Genomic DNA, 15,199 nt, shown 5'->3' with positions numbered 1-15,199 from the left:
AACCAGTAGACAATCACTGTGCTAACTAGATAATAATCCACATGTTCACACACACTACCTCAGTTATCCAGATGAGAAAATTCAAGGCACATCACTTTTTTCTCTTCTCTTCTCTTTTCTTTTCATTTCATTTATTTTCTGTTTTTTTTTTTTTTTTTTTTTTTTGCTTTTTAGGGCTGCATTTGTGGTATATGGAAGTTCCCAGGCTGGGTCTAATTGGAGCTGCAGCCAGTGGTCTATGCCATAGCCATAGCAGTGCCAGCTCCAAGCCGTGTCTGTGACTCTATACCACAGTTCATGGAAACACCGGCTCCTTAACCCACTGAGCAGGGCTAGCAATCAAACCTGCATCCTCATGGATACTGGTTGGGTTCGTTTCCACTAAGCCACAATGGGAACGTCCACACATCACTTTCAATAGTTAGAGAAATCATTATTTCAAATCACATGGCTTGAAAACAATAGAGTTGGAATTTAAAATCAACTCTTTAGCATTTACAGTTCAACTTTGCAATTGCAATGAAATGTTAGATTCATTTAAGTTTTACATTATGACCATCATAGGGTTGATAGTCTGAACGTTTAGGGCCATTTCTGCCTTTTCAGAGCTTTATGTTCCTCTTTATTAATAAACATGAGGATGTCACTATTGGTTGTCTTAAGTCCATCATTAAAATAAAATTCCTTCCTCCAAAACCTTATACCAATCACCATGAAAACAAAGCAAAGCTACAAACGAAAGTGAAATGTGTTTAATCTATAATTAACATAATAAAAATCTAGTATTAAGTTTTGAAGAAACTCTACAACTCAGGTAATATTGACCACTGTTTTTGTCACTGGTTTCTTAGTATTGAAGTCTTATTCTCTATTTAAAACCTGGTTCAAATTTCCTTTCCTTTCTTCTCATTTAACTTATTACTTTTTTTTTCCTGAGGAAATAAATACTTGGTTTTTTTTTTGGTTTACAGTTTTTGGTTAGCTCACCTTGGTTGCCACAGGCATTCCCAAAACTCTTTTTAGCGCTGCCTTCACCTCCTGGTTCCTGAGACTGTAAACAAGAGGATTAAGTAGGGGAGTGACCACTGTGTAGGTCACTGCCACCAACTGGTCTTTATGTGAGGCAGACTTGGATTTGGGCCGAAGGTAGATGACAGAGGCACAGCCATAGTGGACAAAGACCACAGTGAGGTGTGAGGCACAGGTGGCAAAGGCCTTCCTTTTGCCCTCAGTCGAGGGGATCTTCAGAATGGTGTTAAGGATGAAGCCATAGGATATGAGAATTAGCAGAAAAGGCACCATGATTACCAGGATGCTGAGGCTGAAGAGGGCTAGTTCTTTTACATGGGTGTCTGTGCATGCCAACTTAATAACAGGTGCCATGTCACAGAAATAGTGGTTGACCCTATTGGGACCACAAAAAGGCATGCCACAAATGAGGTTGGTGGCCACCAAAGCAATCAAGAAGCCAGTGACTCCTGACAGAGATACCAATGCCAACCCTAGCCTTTTGTTTATGATAAGTGTGTACCTCAGGGGGTGACAGATTGCCACATAGCGATCATATCCCATCACAGCAATGAGAAAGCAGTTGCTACAGGCAAAGCCAAGGAAGAAGAAGAGCTGGGTGGCACAGGCCACGAAGGAGATAGTCTTGATGGCTGAGAGAAGATGAACAAGCAGCTGAGGGATGATGACAAAAGTGTAGCAGGACTCAGAAAAGGAAAGGATGAATAGGAAACCATACATGGGATTGTGTAGGGTTCTGCTGAAGCGGATAACAACCATGATGGTTGCGTTGGCCATCAGGATTGTCAGGTACAGGAGAAGGAAAATGACAAAAAGCAGCAGTTGGAGCTCCTCCAGGCTAGAAAATCCAACCAGGATGAACTGTGTAACCACAGTGGTTCTATTGATACCTTGCATATGGATAACTTCTTTCTGTGAAGGATTTGGAGATACAAAATCATAATTATTCTTGTACAAAGAACATTTCCCCGAGGGCTTCACTTTAAGTATCCTATTTTTAGATCCAGAATATTGATAGATCTCTCTCTCTTTCATTCTTCCTCAGTCTAAGATATAGATATTCCTTTTGACAATTAAAAAATATTAATCTCCAGTAGTAGGAGAATGATTAGCTGCATTATGGAACTATACAGATATTAAAAGAGGCAACCATTTGATAATTCCAAAGATTAAAAACATGAGAAAATTCTCCAAGAATAATAAGAGAAAAAGCAGGACACAAAGCCATTTTATAATATGATTAGAGCTGATTTTTGTTTGCTTTCTGATGTAATTTTATATTTTCAAAATATTTAACAATAAGCTTTTAAAATTTGATGGTCCTAAATATACTTCATTTTTTTGTAAGTCAGAATATTTCCATCTTTTTTTGGATAATATCCAACACACACAAGAATAAATTGCTACTTATAAAAGTAGTGCTATTATTTAAACAATTGCTTTTAAAGCAACTTATCCACATATCTAAATTCCACATGCCATTTATAATATCTGTTTACTCAGATTATTATTTGTGGCTTGATATACCTGCCCTCTGATCACTGGCTGTCACAGTGAATGGCCTGCTGGGATGAGGGCAAGTAAGAAAAACACATATCAGTGACCAAATACAACCAACAGACAGGTACAATAATAAAAGCAAGCTTACGATTATTATTTTGTTTAAGTTCAACAACAATTCCATTCTGAGCACAGTGAAAAAGTCCAACTCATGTTTTGATATACATCAGAAGACATGCTAGAGCAGTGGGGATGGGAGTGCTGATGCGAGGGAAAAGGGGGATTTCTCATGCTACGATTACTAAACTCATTTCCGTTATTCTTTTTTTGAATGGCACTATTTATAGCACTAATGTTTTCAGAGACAGAGCAGGTACATGATGGATCCAGGAAATGGACCATCTCTCTCAATCTCTGGGCACATTACATGCTTGAAACATTTTCTACCAGTTCATAGTTCAGTTTAAACATGAGAGGAAGGAGCTGGAATTGCCTCTTAAAATAAACATTTTCAGGAACTAACTGTAAACATTTTCTTCCCTTATTTTTATACCGTGCCATTTTATAATCTATGCTTTCAACTAAAGAGAGATTGCTGCCATGTGTAAAAAAATTTTATTACAATAAATGTTAACAATATGCAAATAGCACCTATTTCATAATTAAATAACAAAAATCTCATTTAATTTCATCTTTTTAAAAAACCTTATCAAGTATTAAGGTACTCTGGGCTTCTGAGATGACAAAGAGAAGTTTCTTCGGCAACTTTGGTGGATACCCTTATCTGTGGGTATATATAACTTGCTCTGTTGACACATATCTTTTTGTTTCTACATCTCCTATTCTTCATTTTTTTCTATTCCCATTAACATTTTGAAAAATGTTTCTTTTTCTAAATTTCCCTATTCCAAAATCTTAGCTATCTTTCATCTTCTAATCTACTTTGGTTCTCAGTTTGCATCATAACCAAACTAGCAGAGAGGATGCATGATGTCACTTAATACATTGTGGGGTAGGTATGACTGTCTCTGTCTTGTGAAATAAGAAATTGAGAAACAGAGATGTTGTGGCACTTGTCTGAGAACACAGCATGTGGAAGGTTTTCTGATTCTAGATGCCACAGTTAAAATTCTTAAATGCTAATCTTTTTTTTTTTCTAAGTCTCTCTATTTCATCTTGTTTCTTCCTTCATTCCATCTTCTTACCTAAGTTTCCATGGACCCCTAATTCTCAGATTCCACAAAATTAATTGGTTTGTCTTCTGCCAAAGATCCTTCTTAATTTATAATTCCCTCTCTGAAAATGCCCTATTTCACTTTGGAAATCAGTGCCTCTCATCTTCACACACCTTTAGAAATCCCAGTAGGGTCAATTTCTCTATTATTTCTTCACCTCTTTGGAATATTTGAGCAAAATGTTCTACTTCATGAAGATCAAACTCTAAGGAGGAAACATACCTGTTGGATGTGAACAATTGAGATGATAGCTATTTGTTGATGAATAAAATGAATGAAATAAAGTGAGGAACCACATCATACTGACATCAGCAATGTATTATGGTCTCATGGTATTTTCCATGAGATTTACATACATTTAATTTTTTTGTTTTGTCCTTTTAGGGCTGCGCCCAGGGCAGATGGAGGTTCCCAGTCTAGGGGTTGAATAGGATCTGTAGCTCCTGGCTTATGCCAGATCTGAGCCGCATCTGTGACCTACACCACAGCTCACAGCAACACCAGATCCTTAACCCACTGAGCGAGGCCAGGGATCAAACCCGCAACCTCATGGTTGTCCCAAGTTGGTTTCGTTTCCACTGCACCACAATGGGAATTGCTGCAGATTATTTCTTTAGGGCAGTGGCCATAGGAATGTGATCTAAATGATGTTACCCCCGCTGCAGTATGGGACACGCAATAGACTCTAAACAAAAATTAATAATAAATGATGGCATGGCTTAATTCTCCTTTAGTTCCCCCTCTAATTATCCTTTATTTTTATAGTTAAGACTTATTCTAAGCCTTAGGTTAGGAAGATGGAAAAAAAGAACAAAACAACTAGGAAAACAGGAAAGTCAAAGATATGGCAAATATACTCAAAGATCAGGAAGGTCAAGATGATGTCACTTAATTTTATCACATGACTGATGAGCTTTCCTGTCCCCCTAGTTATTTTTATTACTTGATTTCTCAGCATTCCAATTTTATATAAGGTGTGGTATATGTGCACATGTGTTTCCATTTGTGTGTGTATGTCCACTCAGTAGGAGTAAGGGCTTCTTTTATTTCAAGAAAAATAGCAGATACAAATTGACTTTGGTATAGAATCTTTTTAATAATACTAAAAACTATGATGCAAATGCATAGATCTGAAATCCTCAGTGGAAGATGTTTTCTTCTTCAAGTAGTAATTGACAAAGAAAATACACTTACCCACTTATATTCAAATGATCAAGGAAGTTGACATATGACTTTGAGTTTGAAGATTCACAGTCTTGCAGGTCTTTTGAATGTGGAAAAAAGCAGCAGTGGAAGGTTACCTGTAAAAGCAATGACATCTGTCCTGAAAGATTAAATGATTGGAAAAATATGCACTGAAACATTTCATAAAGGATTTATGTGGACACTTAGATGCCTAAATCCTTTTAAGTCTTAAATAAGAAGATGAAATTAGCCCAGTCTATATTCATATATCAATTAAGTTTCTATAATTAAGTTAGAGAGTATTTATAGCCTTCTGGGATTCTAAGGACTAGGGCCCTCAGAGACAAGGAGAGTTAAAGCAAGAGATAAAATAAATGGCAAAATTTGGGCAAGGACATCTTATTTAATAATAGAAGAGTATAATTCATGCTGCAGGGAAAAAAAACCTTTCTATCTCTGTAAAGTGCTAAAAATGTAAATAAGAACTCTTTTAGAAAAAGGGAGTTTAGTTAATATTCAGACAAAAAGATTACCAAACACTGCGATGCCAAGAGAAACCAAGTTCTCCAGCCTAGAGACTTACACAAAGATTGATCTGATAAAGCATAAAAGATGAAGGCTGGGGTTGGTGAATGCAGGTATGCTTGGAACTTCTGAAGGATTACTCTGGAAGACTCTGCCCTGCTTCTGTACCCAAAGCCTAAATAAAAAGAATGCATATATATGATGACTGGGTCACTTTGCTGTATAGCAGAAATGGAAGGAACATTGTAAATCAAGTATACTCTAATAAAAAATAAAAAAAATAAAGTTACATTTTCTCTGAGAAAAAAAAAAGTCAAACAACTGAATTTCAGATTTCCCTCAAGGGATTTATTATAACAGAATAACTTTTATTCAGCAACCATTTATTGAATGCTGCACTTGGAAAACACTATATTAGATACTACAGTGATACAATGATAAATAAGTTACATGAATCCACCTGCTGTAGCAGGTAAGCATAGCCATGTGTAATAAGAGGCAAGCTGAAGCATATGGAAATGAAGAGAACAGGACAGCTGGAAAGATGAACACCTCACAGTGAAGACACTCTTGAACACAACCATACCTGAGATGTGGCCAATGATTTTGTACAAAAACCTTGGGAATAAGAGGTCTAAGTGGAAATTATGAATATTTTTCCCTAGGATATTCAGAGGAAAAAGAGTGATGAGGATGGCTGGGAATTTCCATTTCTGCTAGGGGCTGCTCTGGTTATTTGAACAAATGCTCTTTCTGAAAGCAACTAAAATTGCTGGGGATGGAACATGATGGAGGATAATGTGAGAAAAAGAATATATATGTATGTAAAATTGGGTCACTTTGCTGTACAGCAAACATGGACATAAAACTGTAAATCAATTATAATAAAAAATTAAATAATAGGCATTCCCGTCGTAACGCAGCAGAAAAGAATCCGACTTGGAACCATGAGGTTGCAGATTCGATCCCAGGCCTCACTCAGTGGGTTAAGGATCTGGTGTTGCCATGAGCTGTGGTGTAGGTTGCAGACATGGCTTGGATCTGGTATTGCTGTGGCTGTGGTGTAGGCCAGTGGCTACAGCTCTGATTCGACCCCTAGCCTGAGAATCTTCATATGCTGTGGGTGCAGCCCTAAAAAAATTAAAAAATAAAGTTACCAGGGAATATTTAAAAAATTTTCTTAATATATATTTACCAGGTGAAATTATAATAGGAATTCTCTGATCAAATCTGAGAGAAGGCCAAGAATCCAGAGAGGAGTGAAGTTCTGGTAGTGGCTTCCATGCTGAGGACAGGTCCTTATTTGGATGGAATTACAAACCCCAGCCACTGTCAGGGAATCACAGGATGAGGCTGTTAGAAATTAAAGTCCAGGGGCTCCAAAATGGGGGTTTTTAGACCTTCTTTTTAAGCTGAACTTCTGAAGGACACCCTAAGATAAACATGGAGCAGAACTAAGCCAATCTTTTAGCCCAATGTTGGGAAGTTCTGATGGAAAATTTCCTTCAAGCCTGACCAGAGACCTGGGTCCAGGTGGGGAAAATAAATCCATTCCTGAGAAGCTATAATCAGTAGGCCCTCATTCTAATTTGCATCTCAGATTTGCATCACCACTTGGCTCAGAAAACCTCAGATTCAGAAGTTCCCATCATGACTCAGCGGAAACGAATCTGACTAGTATCCATGAGGACAAAGTTTCGATCCCTGGCCTCATTAGGTGGGTTAAGGATCTGGCGTTGCCGTGAGCTGTGGTATGGGTTGCAGATGCTGCTCTGGATCTGGTGTTGCTGTGGTATATGTCTGCCACTACAGCTCCGATTTGACCCTTAGCCTGTGCCACGAGGGGAGCTCTAAAAAGACAAAAAAAAAAAAAAAAGAAAGAAAGAAAGGAAACTTCAGGTTCTGGATTTAATTTATAATGGCTCTAAACTGGTAGTGTCTTTAAGAATCTGCCAGACACAAACACAGACTTTCTTTGATGAAAGAAAATTTACTCAGTTTCTGGAACAGAATGAAATAGAAATTGTAAAATAAACACAAGAAAAACATCAAAATCAGGAAGAAACAAAACTGTCTTTCTTCATAAGTGGTGTGAAGATGATATAATTGCCTATGAGGAAACTCCAAAGAATAGGCAAAACAAACAAATAACACCCTAAACCCCCCAGAAACTAAAAAGTGATATAGCAAGATTTCAAGATATATAATTAATACACAAAAGCCCATTTCCTCCCTATATACCAACGATGGACAAATGGGATTTGAAATTAAAAACACATATCATTTACATTAACAGAAAAAAAATTCTTAAGTACAATTCTAACAAAATATGTACAAGACTTACATGAAAAAAATTATAATACTGATGAAAGTTATCAAAGACCTCAATAAATGGAGAAATATTTCTATGTCCATGGATAAGAAGACTCAATTTTGTTAAGATGTCAGTTCTTCTCAGTTTGATCTGTTGATTCAGTGAATCACAATCAAAATGTCAGCAAGTTATTTTTACAGGAGTTAAGAAACTTGTTGTAAAGTTTATTTATTTATTTTTTAAAAATTTATTTATTTATTTTTCCGCTGTACAGCATGGGGGCCAAGATACACTTACATGTATACATTTTTTTTTCCACCCTTTGTTCTGTTGCAATATAAGTATGTAGACATAGTTCTCAGTGCTACTCAGCAAGATCTCATTGTAAATCCATTCCAGGTTGTATCCAATAACCCCAAGCTCCCAATCCCTCCCACTCCCTCCCTTTCCCCCTGGGCGGCCACAAGTCTATTCTCCAAGTCCATGATTTTCTTTTCTGTGGAAAAGTTCATTTGTGCCATATTTTAGATTCCAGATATAAGCGATATCATATGGTATTTGTCTTTGTCTTTCTGGCTCATTTCACTCAGTATGAGAGTCTCTAGTTCCATCCATGTTGCTATAAATGGCATTATGTTGTTCTTTTTTATGACTGAGTAATATTCCACTGTGTATATATACCACATCTTCCGAATCCAATCATCTGTCCATGGACATTTAGGTTGTTTCCATGTCTTGGCTATTGTGAATAGTGCTGCAATGAACATGGGGGTGCATGTGTCTTTTTCAAGGAAATTCTTGTCTGGATAGATGCCCAAGAGTGGGATTGTGGGGTCATATGGAAGTTCTATGTATAGATTTCTAAGTTATCTCCAAACTGTTCTCCATAGTGGCTGTACCAGTTTACATTCCCACCAACAGTGTAGGAGGGTTCCCTTTTCTCCACAACCCCTCCAGCACTCGTTATTTGTGGACTTATTAATGATGGCCATTCTGACTGGTGTGAGGTGGTATCTCATAGTAGTTTTGATTTGCATTTCTCTTATAATCAGTGATGTTGAGCATTTTTTCATGTGTTTGTTGGCCATCTGTTTATCTTCCTTGGAGAAATGTCTGTTCAGGTCTTTTGCCCATTTTTCCATTGGTTGATTGGCTTTTTTTGCTGTTGGGTTGTATAAGTTGTTTATATATTCTAGAGATTAAGCCCTTGTCGGTTGCATCATTTGAAACTATTTTCTCCCATTCTGTAAGTTGTCTTTTGTTTTCTTTTTGGTTTCCTTTGCTGTGCAGAAGCTTTTCAGTTTGATTAGGTCCCACTGGTTTATTTTTGCTCTTATTTCTGCTGCTTTGGGAGACTGACCTGAGAAAATATTCATGATGTTGATGTCAGAGAGTGTTTTGCCTATGTTTTCTTCTAGGAGTTTGATGGTGTCCTGTCGTATATTGAAGTCTTTCAGCCATTTGGAGTTTATTTTTGTGCATGGTGTGAGGGTGTGTTCTAGTTTCATTGCTTTGCATGCAGCTGTCCAGGTTTCCCAGCAATGCTTGTTGAATAGACTTTCTTTTTCCCATTTTATGTTCTTGCCTCCCTTGTCAAAGATGAATTGACCATAGGTGTCAGGGTTTATTTCTGGGTTCTCTATTCTGTTCCATTGGTCTGTCTGTCTGTTTTGATACCAGTACCACACTGTTTCGATGACTGTGGCTTTGTAGTATTTCTTGAAGTCTGGGAGAGTTATGCCTCCTGCTTGGTTTTTGTTTCTCAGGATTGCTTTGGCGATTCTGGGTCTTTTGTGGTTCCATATAAATGTTTGGATTGTTTGTTCTAGTTCTGTGAAAAATGTCCTGGGTAATTTGATAGGGATTGCATTGAATCTGTAGATTGCTTTGGGTAGTATGGCCTTTTTTACTTCCCATGTGACTCACAACATAATTACTTGGCGTTGCTTCTACAGTGGTTGTAAAGTTTATATGCAAAGGTGAAAGACCCAGATGACCCTTTGGGGCCTTGAACACCAGGGAGGGACGCTTCCTCCTAATTAGGTTAGAGTTTTCCAATTTCTAGAGCTAACAAAGGACTTTCCTTAGGGCATATTTTTCATATGCAAACTAGACAATTCAGCACTCATCGCCTCTACTTGCCAGCTTTTGGGGGCTCTTACACTATTCTCCTGTCTTAAGCATGCCATGCCCCACCTCTTGGGAAGTGTGTGAAAGAAACAATCTTTTCAGTGGTGGTTGTTTCCTGATCTGCTGGCCTCACCGTATTTGAGTAAAAGTTAAATCTATATTTTAGAACATATTGAGAGATTAATAAAGTTGGAAAACTAATATTACCTGACCTCGTCTTACTCTAAAGCTACAGTAATTCAAGAGAATATCATATTGCTGAAATAATAGATACATCAAAAAAGATGGGAGTTCCCATCGTGGCTCAATGGTTAATGAACCCAACTAGGATCCATGAGGATGCGGGTTTGATCCCTGTCCTCAATCAGTGGGTTAAGGATCTGGTGTTGCTGTGGCTGTGGTGTAGGCCAACAGCTGTAGCTCCAATTGGACCCCTAGCCTGGAAACCTCCATATGTCATGGGTGTGGCCCTAAAAAGCAAAGAAAAAAAAAAAGAAAGAAATGAGTTACCCTATTATGAAAAGATATTGAGTGACCTTAAATGCATATTGCTAGGTGAAAAGAGCGACTATGAAAAGGCTATGTGTTGTATGAAGCCAATTATATGACATTTTGGAAAAAACAAAACTATTGAGGCAGTAAAAAGATCAGTGGTGGCCAGGGAATCAGGAGAGAAAGAAATGGAGGAACTTAGGGCATTTTTAGAGCGGTAAACCTATTCTGTATGATAGTATAATGGTGAAAATATAACATTAAGCATTCGTGAAGACCTATAGAACTGTAAAATACAAAGAGTGAACTCCAAGATTAACTATGGATGGACTTTGATAATACTAATATATCAGTAGTGGTTCAATAAATCTAACAAATGTCACAAAGGAATCCAAGATGTTCATAATAGGGGATGCTTTGTGGGGGGTGGTGGTGAATTTGGGTATTTTTGGTATTTTCTTTTTCGTCCTTTTTTTGTCTTTTTTTAAGGCTGCACCTGTGGCATATGGAGGGTCCCAGGCTAGGGTCTAATCAGAGCTGTAGCCGCTGGCCTACGCCAGAGCCACAGAAACGCCAGATCCAAGCTGCGTCTGCAACCTACACCACAGCTCACGGAAACGATAGAGCCTTAACCCACTTAGTGAGGCCAGGGATTGAACCCGCAACCTCATGGTTCCTAGTTGGATTCGTTAACCACTGAGCCATGATGGGAACTCTCTCTTGGTATTTTCTGTGCAATTTTTCTGCAAACATAGAGATGCCCTAAAATATAAAGCCTATTTTTTCATCTTGCAAATCTGAAACTCTGTAACCAATAAACAATAATTTCCTTTTTGCTAGTGAAGTAAGCCAGTCATAAAAAGACAAGCTAGATGTACTGAAGGCATTTCCTCATTTAATCCTTATAACAACCACATTTTAATTAGTCCCATTTTATAGAGTTTAAGTTATTGGTATTTGCTCACAGAGGAAGTATGTGAAGAAATTTTTTTTCCTTTCTATGGACACACCTGTGGCATATGGAAGTTCTGGGCTATGGGTCAAACTGGAGATGCAGCTGCTGGCATACACAACAGCCACAGCAACACCAGATCTGGGCTTCATCTGGAAACTACATCATAGCTTACAGCAAAGCTGGATCTTTAACCCACTGAGTGAGGTCAGGGATCGAACACACATCCTCAGGGACACTATGTTGGGTGAGTTCTTAACCTGCTGTGCCAAAATGGTAACTCCAGGAAACTTATTTTTTTTTCTTTTCTTTCTTTTTTCTTTTCTTTTTTTTGTCTTTTTAGGGTTGCACTTGTGCCACATGGAAGTTCCCAGGCTAGCAGTTGAATAGGAGCTGTAGCTGCCAGCCTACTCCACAGCGACAGCAACACAGGATTTGAGCGTGTCTGTGATCTATACCACAGCTCAGGCAATGCCAGGTCCTTTAACCCACTGAACAGTGCCAGGGATTGGACCTGAGTCCTCATGGACTTTAGTCTGGTTCTTTAATGTTGAGCCTCAACAGGAACTCCAGGAAACTTATTTTTAAATCTATGTGACTCTCCAACCCCACCCCCTCACACCAAGAGCCCCTAAACTACATGTCACTCAAGTGGAAGGCTGAGAGATGAACATTTATGTAATTAGTTTCATATAAAAGTCTGTTATTTTATTGAAACACACCTTTAATAAAACCCACAACAAAAACAAGGCTTGGCCAAAAAATATAATCTGCCTATATAGGAGGCTAAAATTGGGTTATTTCTTGAAGTGAGATATGAAAAAAAGAGGGAATTGTGTTTTATTACTGTTTGCCTACAATAACTAGTTTAATGCTTTGCACATAGTAGCGGATTCATAAACATCTTCTGAATGGTCATTTTACTTTCACATTCTATCTGACAGTAAGCACAACCCTAGTTTATGGAGTGAAGAAGGACATGAAGGGAGGTGGGAAAGAACTAATAATTTTTAGTGTCTTCTATCAGAAGAGGACCAAAATGCATTCATTCCTTTAGGTCTTACAATGCCCCACTGAGAAAGGTGATAAATCTCATGTTATGTAGGCAATAACTGACCATGAGAGAGGTTATGTCTGGCCCCTGACATTTGGTGGGAAAATGATCCAAATCAATATTCAACACTAAGTCTTTATGATTCTAAAGTCTATGTCATTTACTCTACACTCAGCCTTTAATTCTCTCATTTAAGTGAATTCTTACTCTTTTTGTTTACACATAATTTTTTTGGGGGTCTTTTTTGCCGTTTCTAGGGCCACTTCTGTGGCATATGGAGGTTCCCAGGCTAGGGGTTTAATTGGAGCTGTAGCCGCCAGCCTACACCAGAGCCACAGCAATGCAGGATCCGAGCCGCGTCTGCAACCTACACCACAGCTCAGGGCAACTCCGGACCCTTAACCCTCTGAGCAAGGCCAGGGATCAAACTCGCAACCTCATGGTTCCTCCTCGGATTTGTTAACCACTGAGCCACGACGGGAACTCCATACACATAATTTATTTATTGTAAAAATTGCTTTTAAACCTCAAAAAATATATAGAGGCATTCAGAGTTTTTTGTTTTAGTTTTTTGCTTTTTTTAAAGAGCCACCCCCACAGCATATGGGGTTTTCCAGGCTAGTGGTCAAATCGGAGCTATAGCCACAAGGCTACACCACAGCCACAGCAACACCAGATCCAAGCCACATCTGCAACCTACACCACAGCTCATGGCAACTCCAGTTCCTTAACCCACTGACCGAGGCCGGGGATTGAACCCACAACCTCATGGATACTAGTCAGATTCTTTTCCCCTGCACCACGATGGGAACACCACATTCGGAGATTTTAAACAACATTCTCCACTGTTTCCTTCATTGTGGGAAGAGTGTCAACAGGCCAGACAGACTCAGAAAAATAATGCAGCATTTGTAGTCCTGATCTGAGAAAACTGGCATTTTAAATGCACAAAAATAGCATGGCTTGAGTGTTTGAATATTGCCATTCAATTCACATAACTTTCTGGAGATCAAATAGTACAACATTTCCAATAAAAATAATTGAACTAACTCAAAGTCCTTCTTTCTTTTTTGACAAAAATAGTTATGTTTATTGAATCGAGGTTCTCTCCAGGACACTTTCATGCATATATTTCCTGACATATTAACTCACTCATATAGTTTTGGGGAATGAGTATTTACTGAGAACCTTTCTCAGAGCCATCTTCACTTCTTTATTTCTCAGTGTGTAGACAAGAGGGTTGAGTAGTGGCGTGATCACCGTATAGGTCACTGCCACAAGCCGATCCTTGTCTGAGGAGTACAGGGATGTGGGCCTCAAGTAGATGAAGGAAGCACAGCCATAGTGGACGATGACCACTGTCAGGTGGGAGGCACAGGTGGCAAAGGCCTTACGCTGTCCCTCCCCTGAGGAGATCTTGAGGATGGTGGAAACAATGAAGACATAGGAGATGAAGATCAGCACAAAGGGAACCAGCAGTACCAGGATGCTGAGGAAGAAGATAACCATCTCCTTCTGGTTGGTGTCTGTGCAGCCCAGTTTTATGACAGGGGAAATGTCACAGAAAAAGTGGTTGATCCGATTGGAGGCACAGAAGGGCACACTAAACACCACGATGTTGACAACCACAGAGATCAGGAAACCACAGAGGGTTGAGGCAAAAACCAACTGCATGCAGGTGGCTCGGCTGACAATGAGTGTGTAGTTGAGAGGGTTGCAGATGGCCACATAGCGATCATAGCCCATTGCAGCAATTAGAAAACAGTTGGTACAAGCCAAGCCCACAAAAAAGTAGAGCTGGGCAGCACAGGCAGAGAAAGAAATAGTCAGACTTGTGGAAAGCAGGTTGGTCAGCATTTTTGGCACGATGACCAAAGTGTAGCAGGTTTCAGAGCAGGAGAGGACAAAGAGAAAGAAGTACATAGGGGTGTGCAAAGCCCGATCCAGACGAATGACAGTCATGATGGTGGCATTGACCATCAGAGTGGTCAGGTAGACCAGGAGGAAGATAAAGAAGAGAAGGATCTGCAGGTCCCCCAGGTTTGAGAAGCCTAAGAGGATGAACTCAGTGATCGCGCTCTGGTTCTGCCTCTTCATTGGTCAATGGGAATTAGAGACTGAGGCCTGAAACAGACAACAGAAAGAATTTGACAAAAGTGAATTCCTCTGAAGAATCCATGTTCGTTTCTGTACAAAGTTGATAAAACTGGTCTGAAAAAAGGAATAACAAAAAGCACATTGGTCAGGGAATGAAGGGAGAGGAGGAGGCATGCGGAGTAGTGACATAAGTAAATTCCCAATTCAATATCTGAAGAAATTTATTTTTATTTTTATAAGTTGTTTCCATTTCTCTGTCTTCTTATTTGCATAAAGGTTCATACATAATGTGATAAATCAAGAATTGATTTAATGCTCTTCTCATCTAATCTTGTCATTTTATGAAAACCGAGGCTCAAAAGATTAAACCATTTGCTTAACCCACATGGGGGCAACAGTCTTGAGAAATCACTTATCTTCTAAACCATTTTATGAAAATCTGACTTAGAAAAAACAAAAACAATTGAAAAGTCATCTATCCAGTCCCTCAGGTATGTGACACAAATACTGCTTGTTCACATATAATGAAGTATTTCCATATATTTAAGAGCATGAGATTTTTTTTTTACCCATGGTAAATTGTGAAGCCTTTGGGGTGGGCTTAGAATGATTCCACATATTGGGGTAGATTTCCTTGGTCATGACTGCATGGGAATTTGGGATTAAGAATTTAACTAAAGGTTTTT

The 15,199-nt window shown here is 38.8% G+C and overlaps 2 protein-coding genes across 2 annotated transcripts; both read right to left on the bottom strand.

Moving 5' to 3' along the window:
* Positions 1-978: 978 nt before the first annotated feature.
* LOC125128877 (olfactory receptor 10T2) lies at positions 979-1,926 on the bottom strand. The gene has a single exon (XM_047783020.1). The coding sequence runs from the start codon at positions 1,924-1,926 to the stop codon at positions 979-981; it is 948 nt and encodes a 315-aa protein (XP_047638976.1).
* An 11,642-nt stretch (positions 1,927-13,568) lies between these two features.
* LOC125128876 (olfactory receptor 10T2-like) lies at positions 13,569-14,513 on the bottom strand. The gene has a single exon (XM_047783019.1). The coding sequence runs from the start codon at positions 14,511-14,513 to the stop codon at positions 13,569-13,571; it is 945 nt and encodes a 314-aa protein (XP_047638975.1).
* Between the last annotated feature and the right edge of the window lie 686 nt (positions 14,514-15,199).

Source organism: Phacochoerus africanus, chromosome 6, assembly GCF_016906955.1.
Source record: "Phacochoerus africanus isolate WHEZ1 chromosome 6, ROS_Pafr_v1, whole genome shotgun sequence".
Classification (NCBI taxonomy): Eukaryota; Metazoa; Chordata; class Mammalia; order Artiodactyla; family Suidae; genus Phacochoerus; species Phacochoerus africanus.
Note: the sequence above shows the minus strand (reverse complement) of the source record. Positions and strands in the feature narration are given on the sequence as shown.

Excerpts from the sequence above, each read along its gene's own strand:
- LOC125128876 (XM_047783019.1), bottom strand. The coding sequence starts at position 14,513 with ATGAAGAGGCAGAACCAGAGCGCGATCACTGAGTTCATCCTCTTAGGC.
- LOC125128877 (XM_047783020.1), bottom strand. The coding sequence starts at position 1,926 with ATGCAAGGTATCAATAGAACCACTGTGGTTACACAGTTCATCCTGGTT.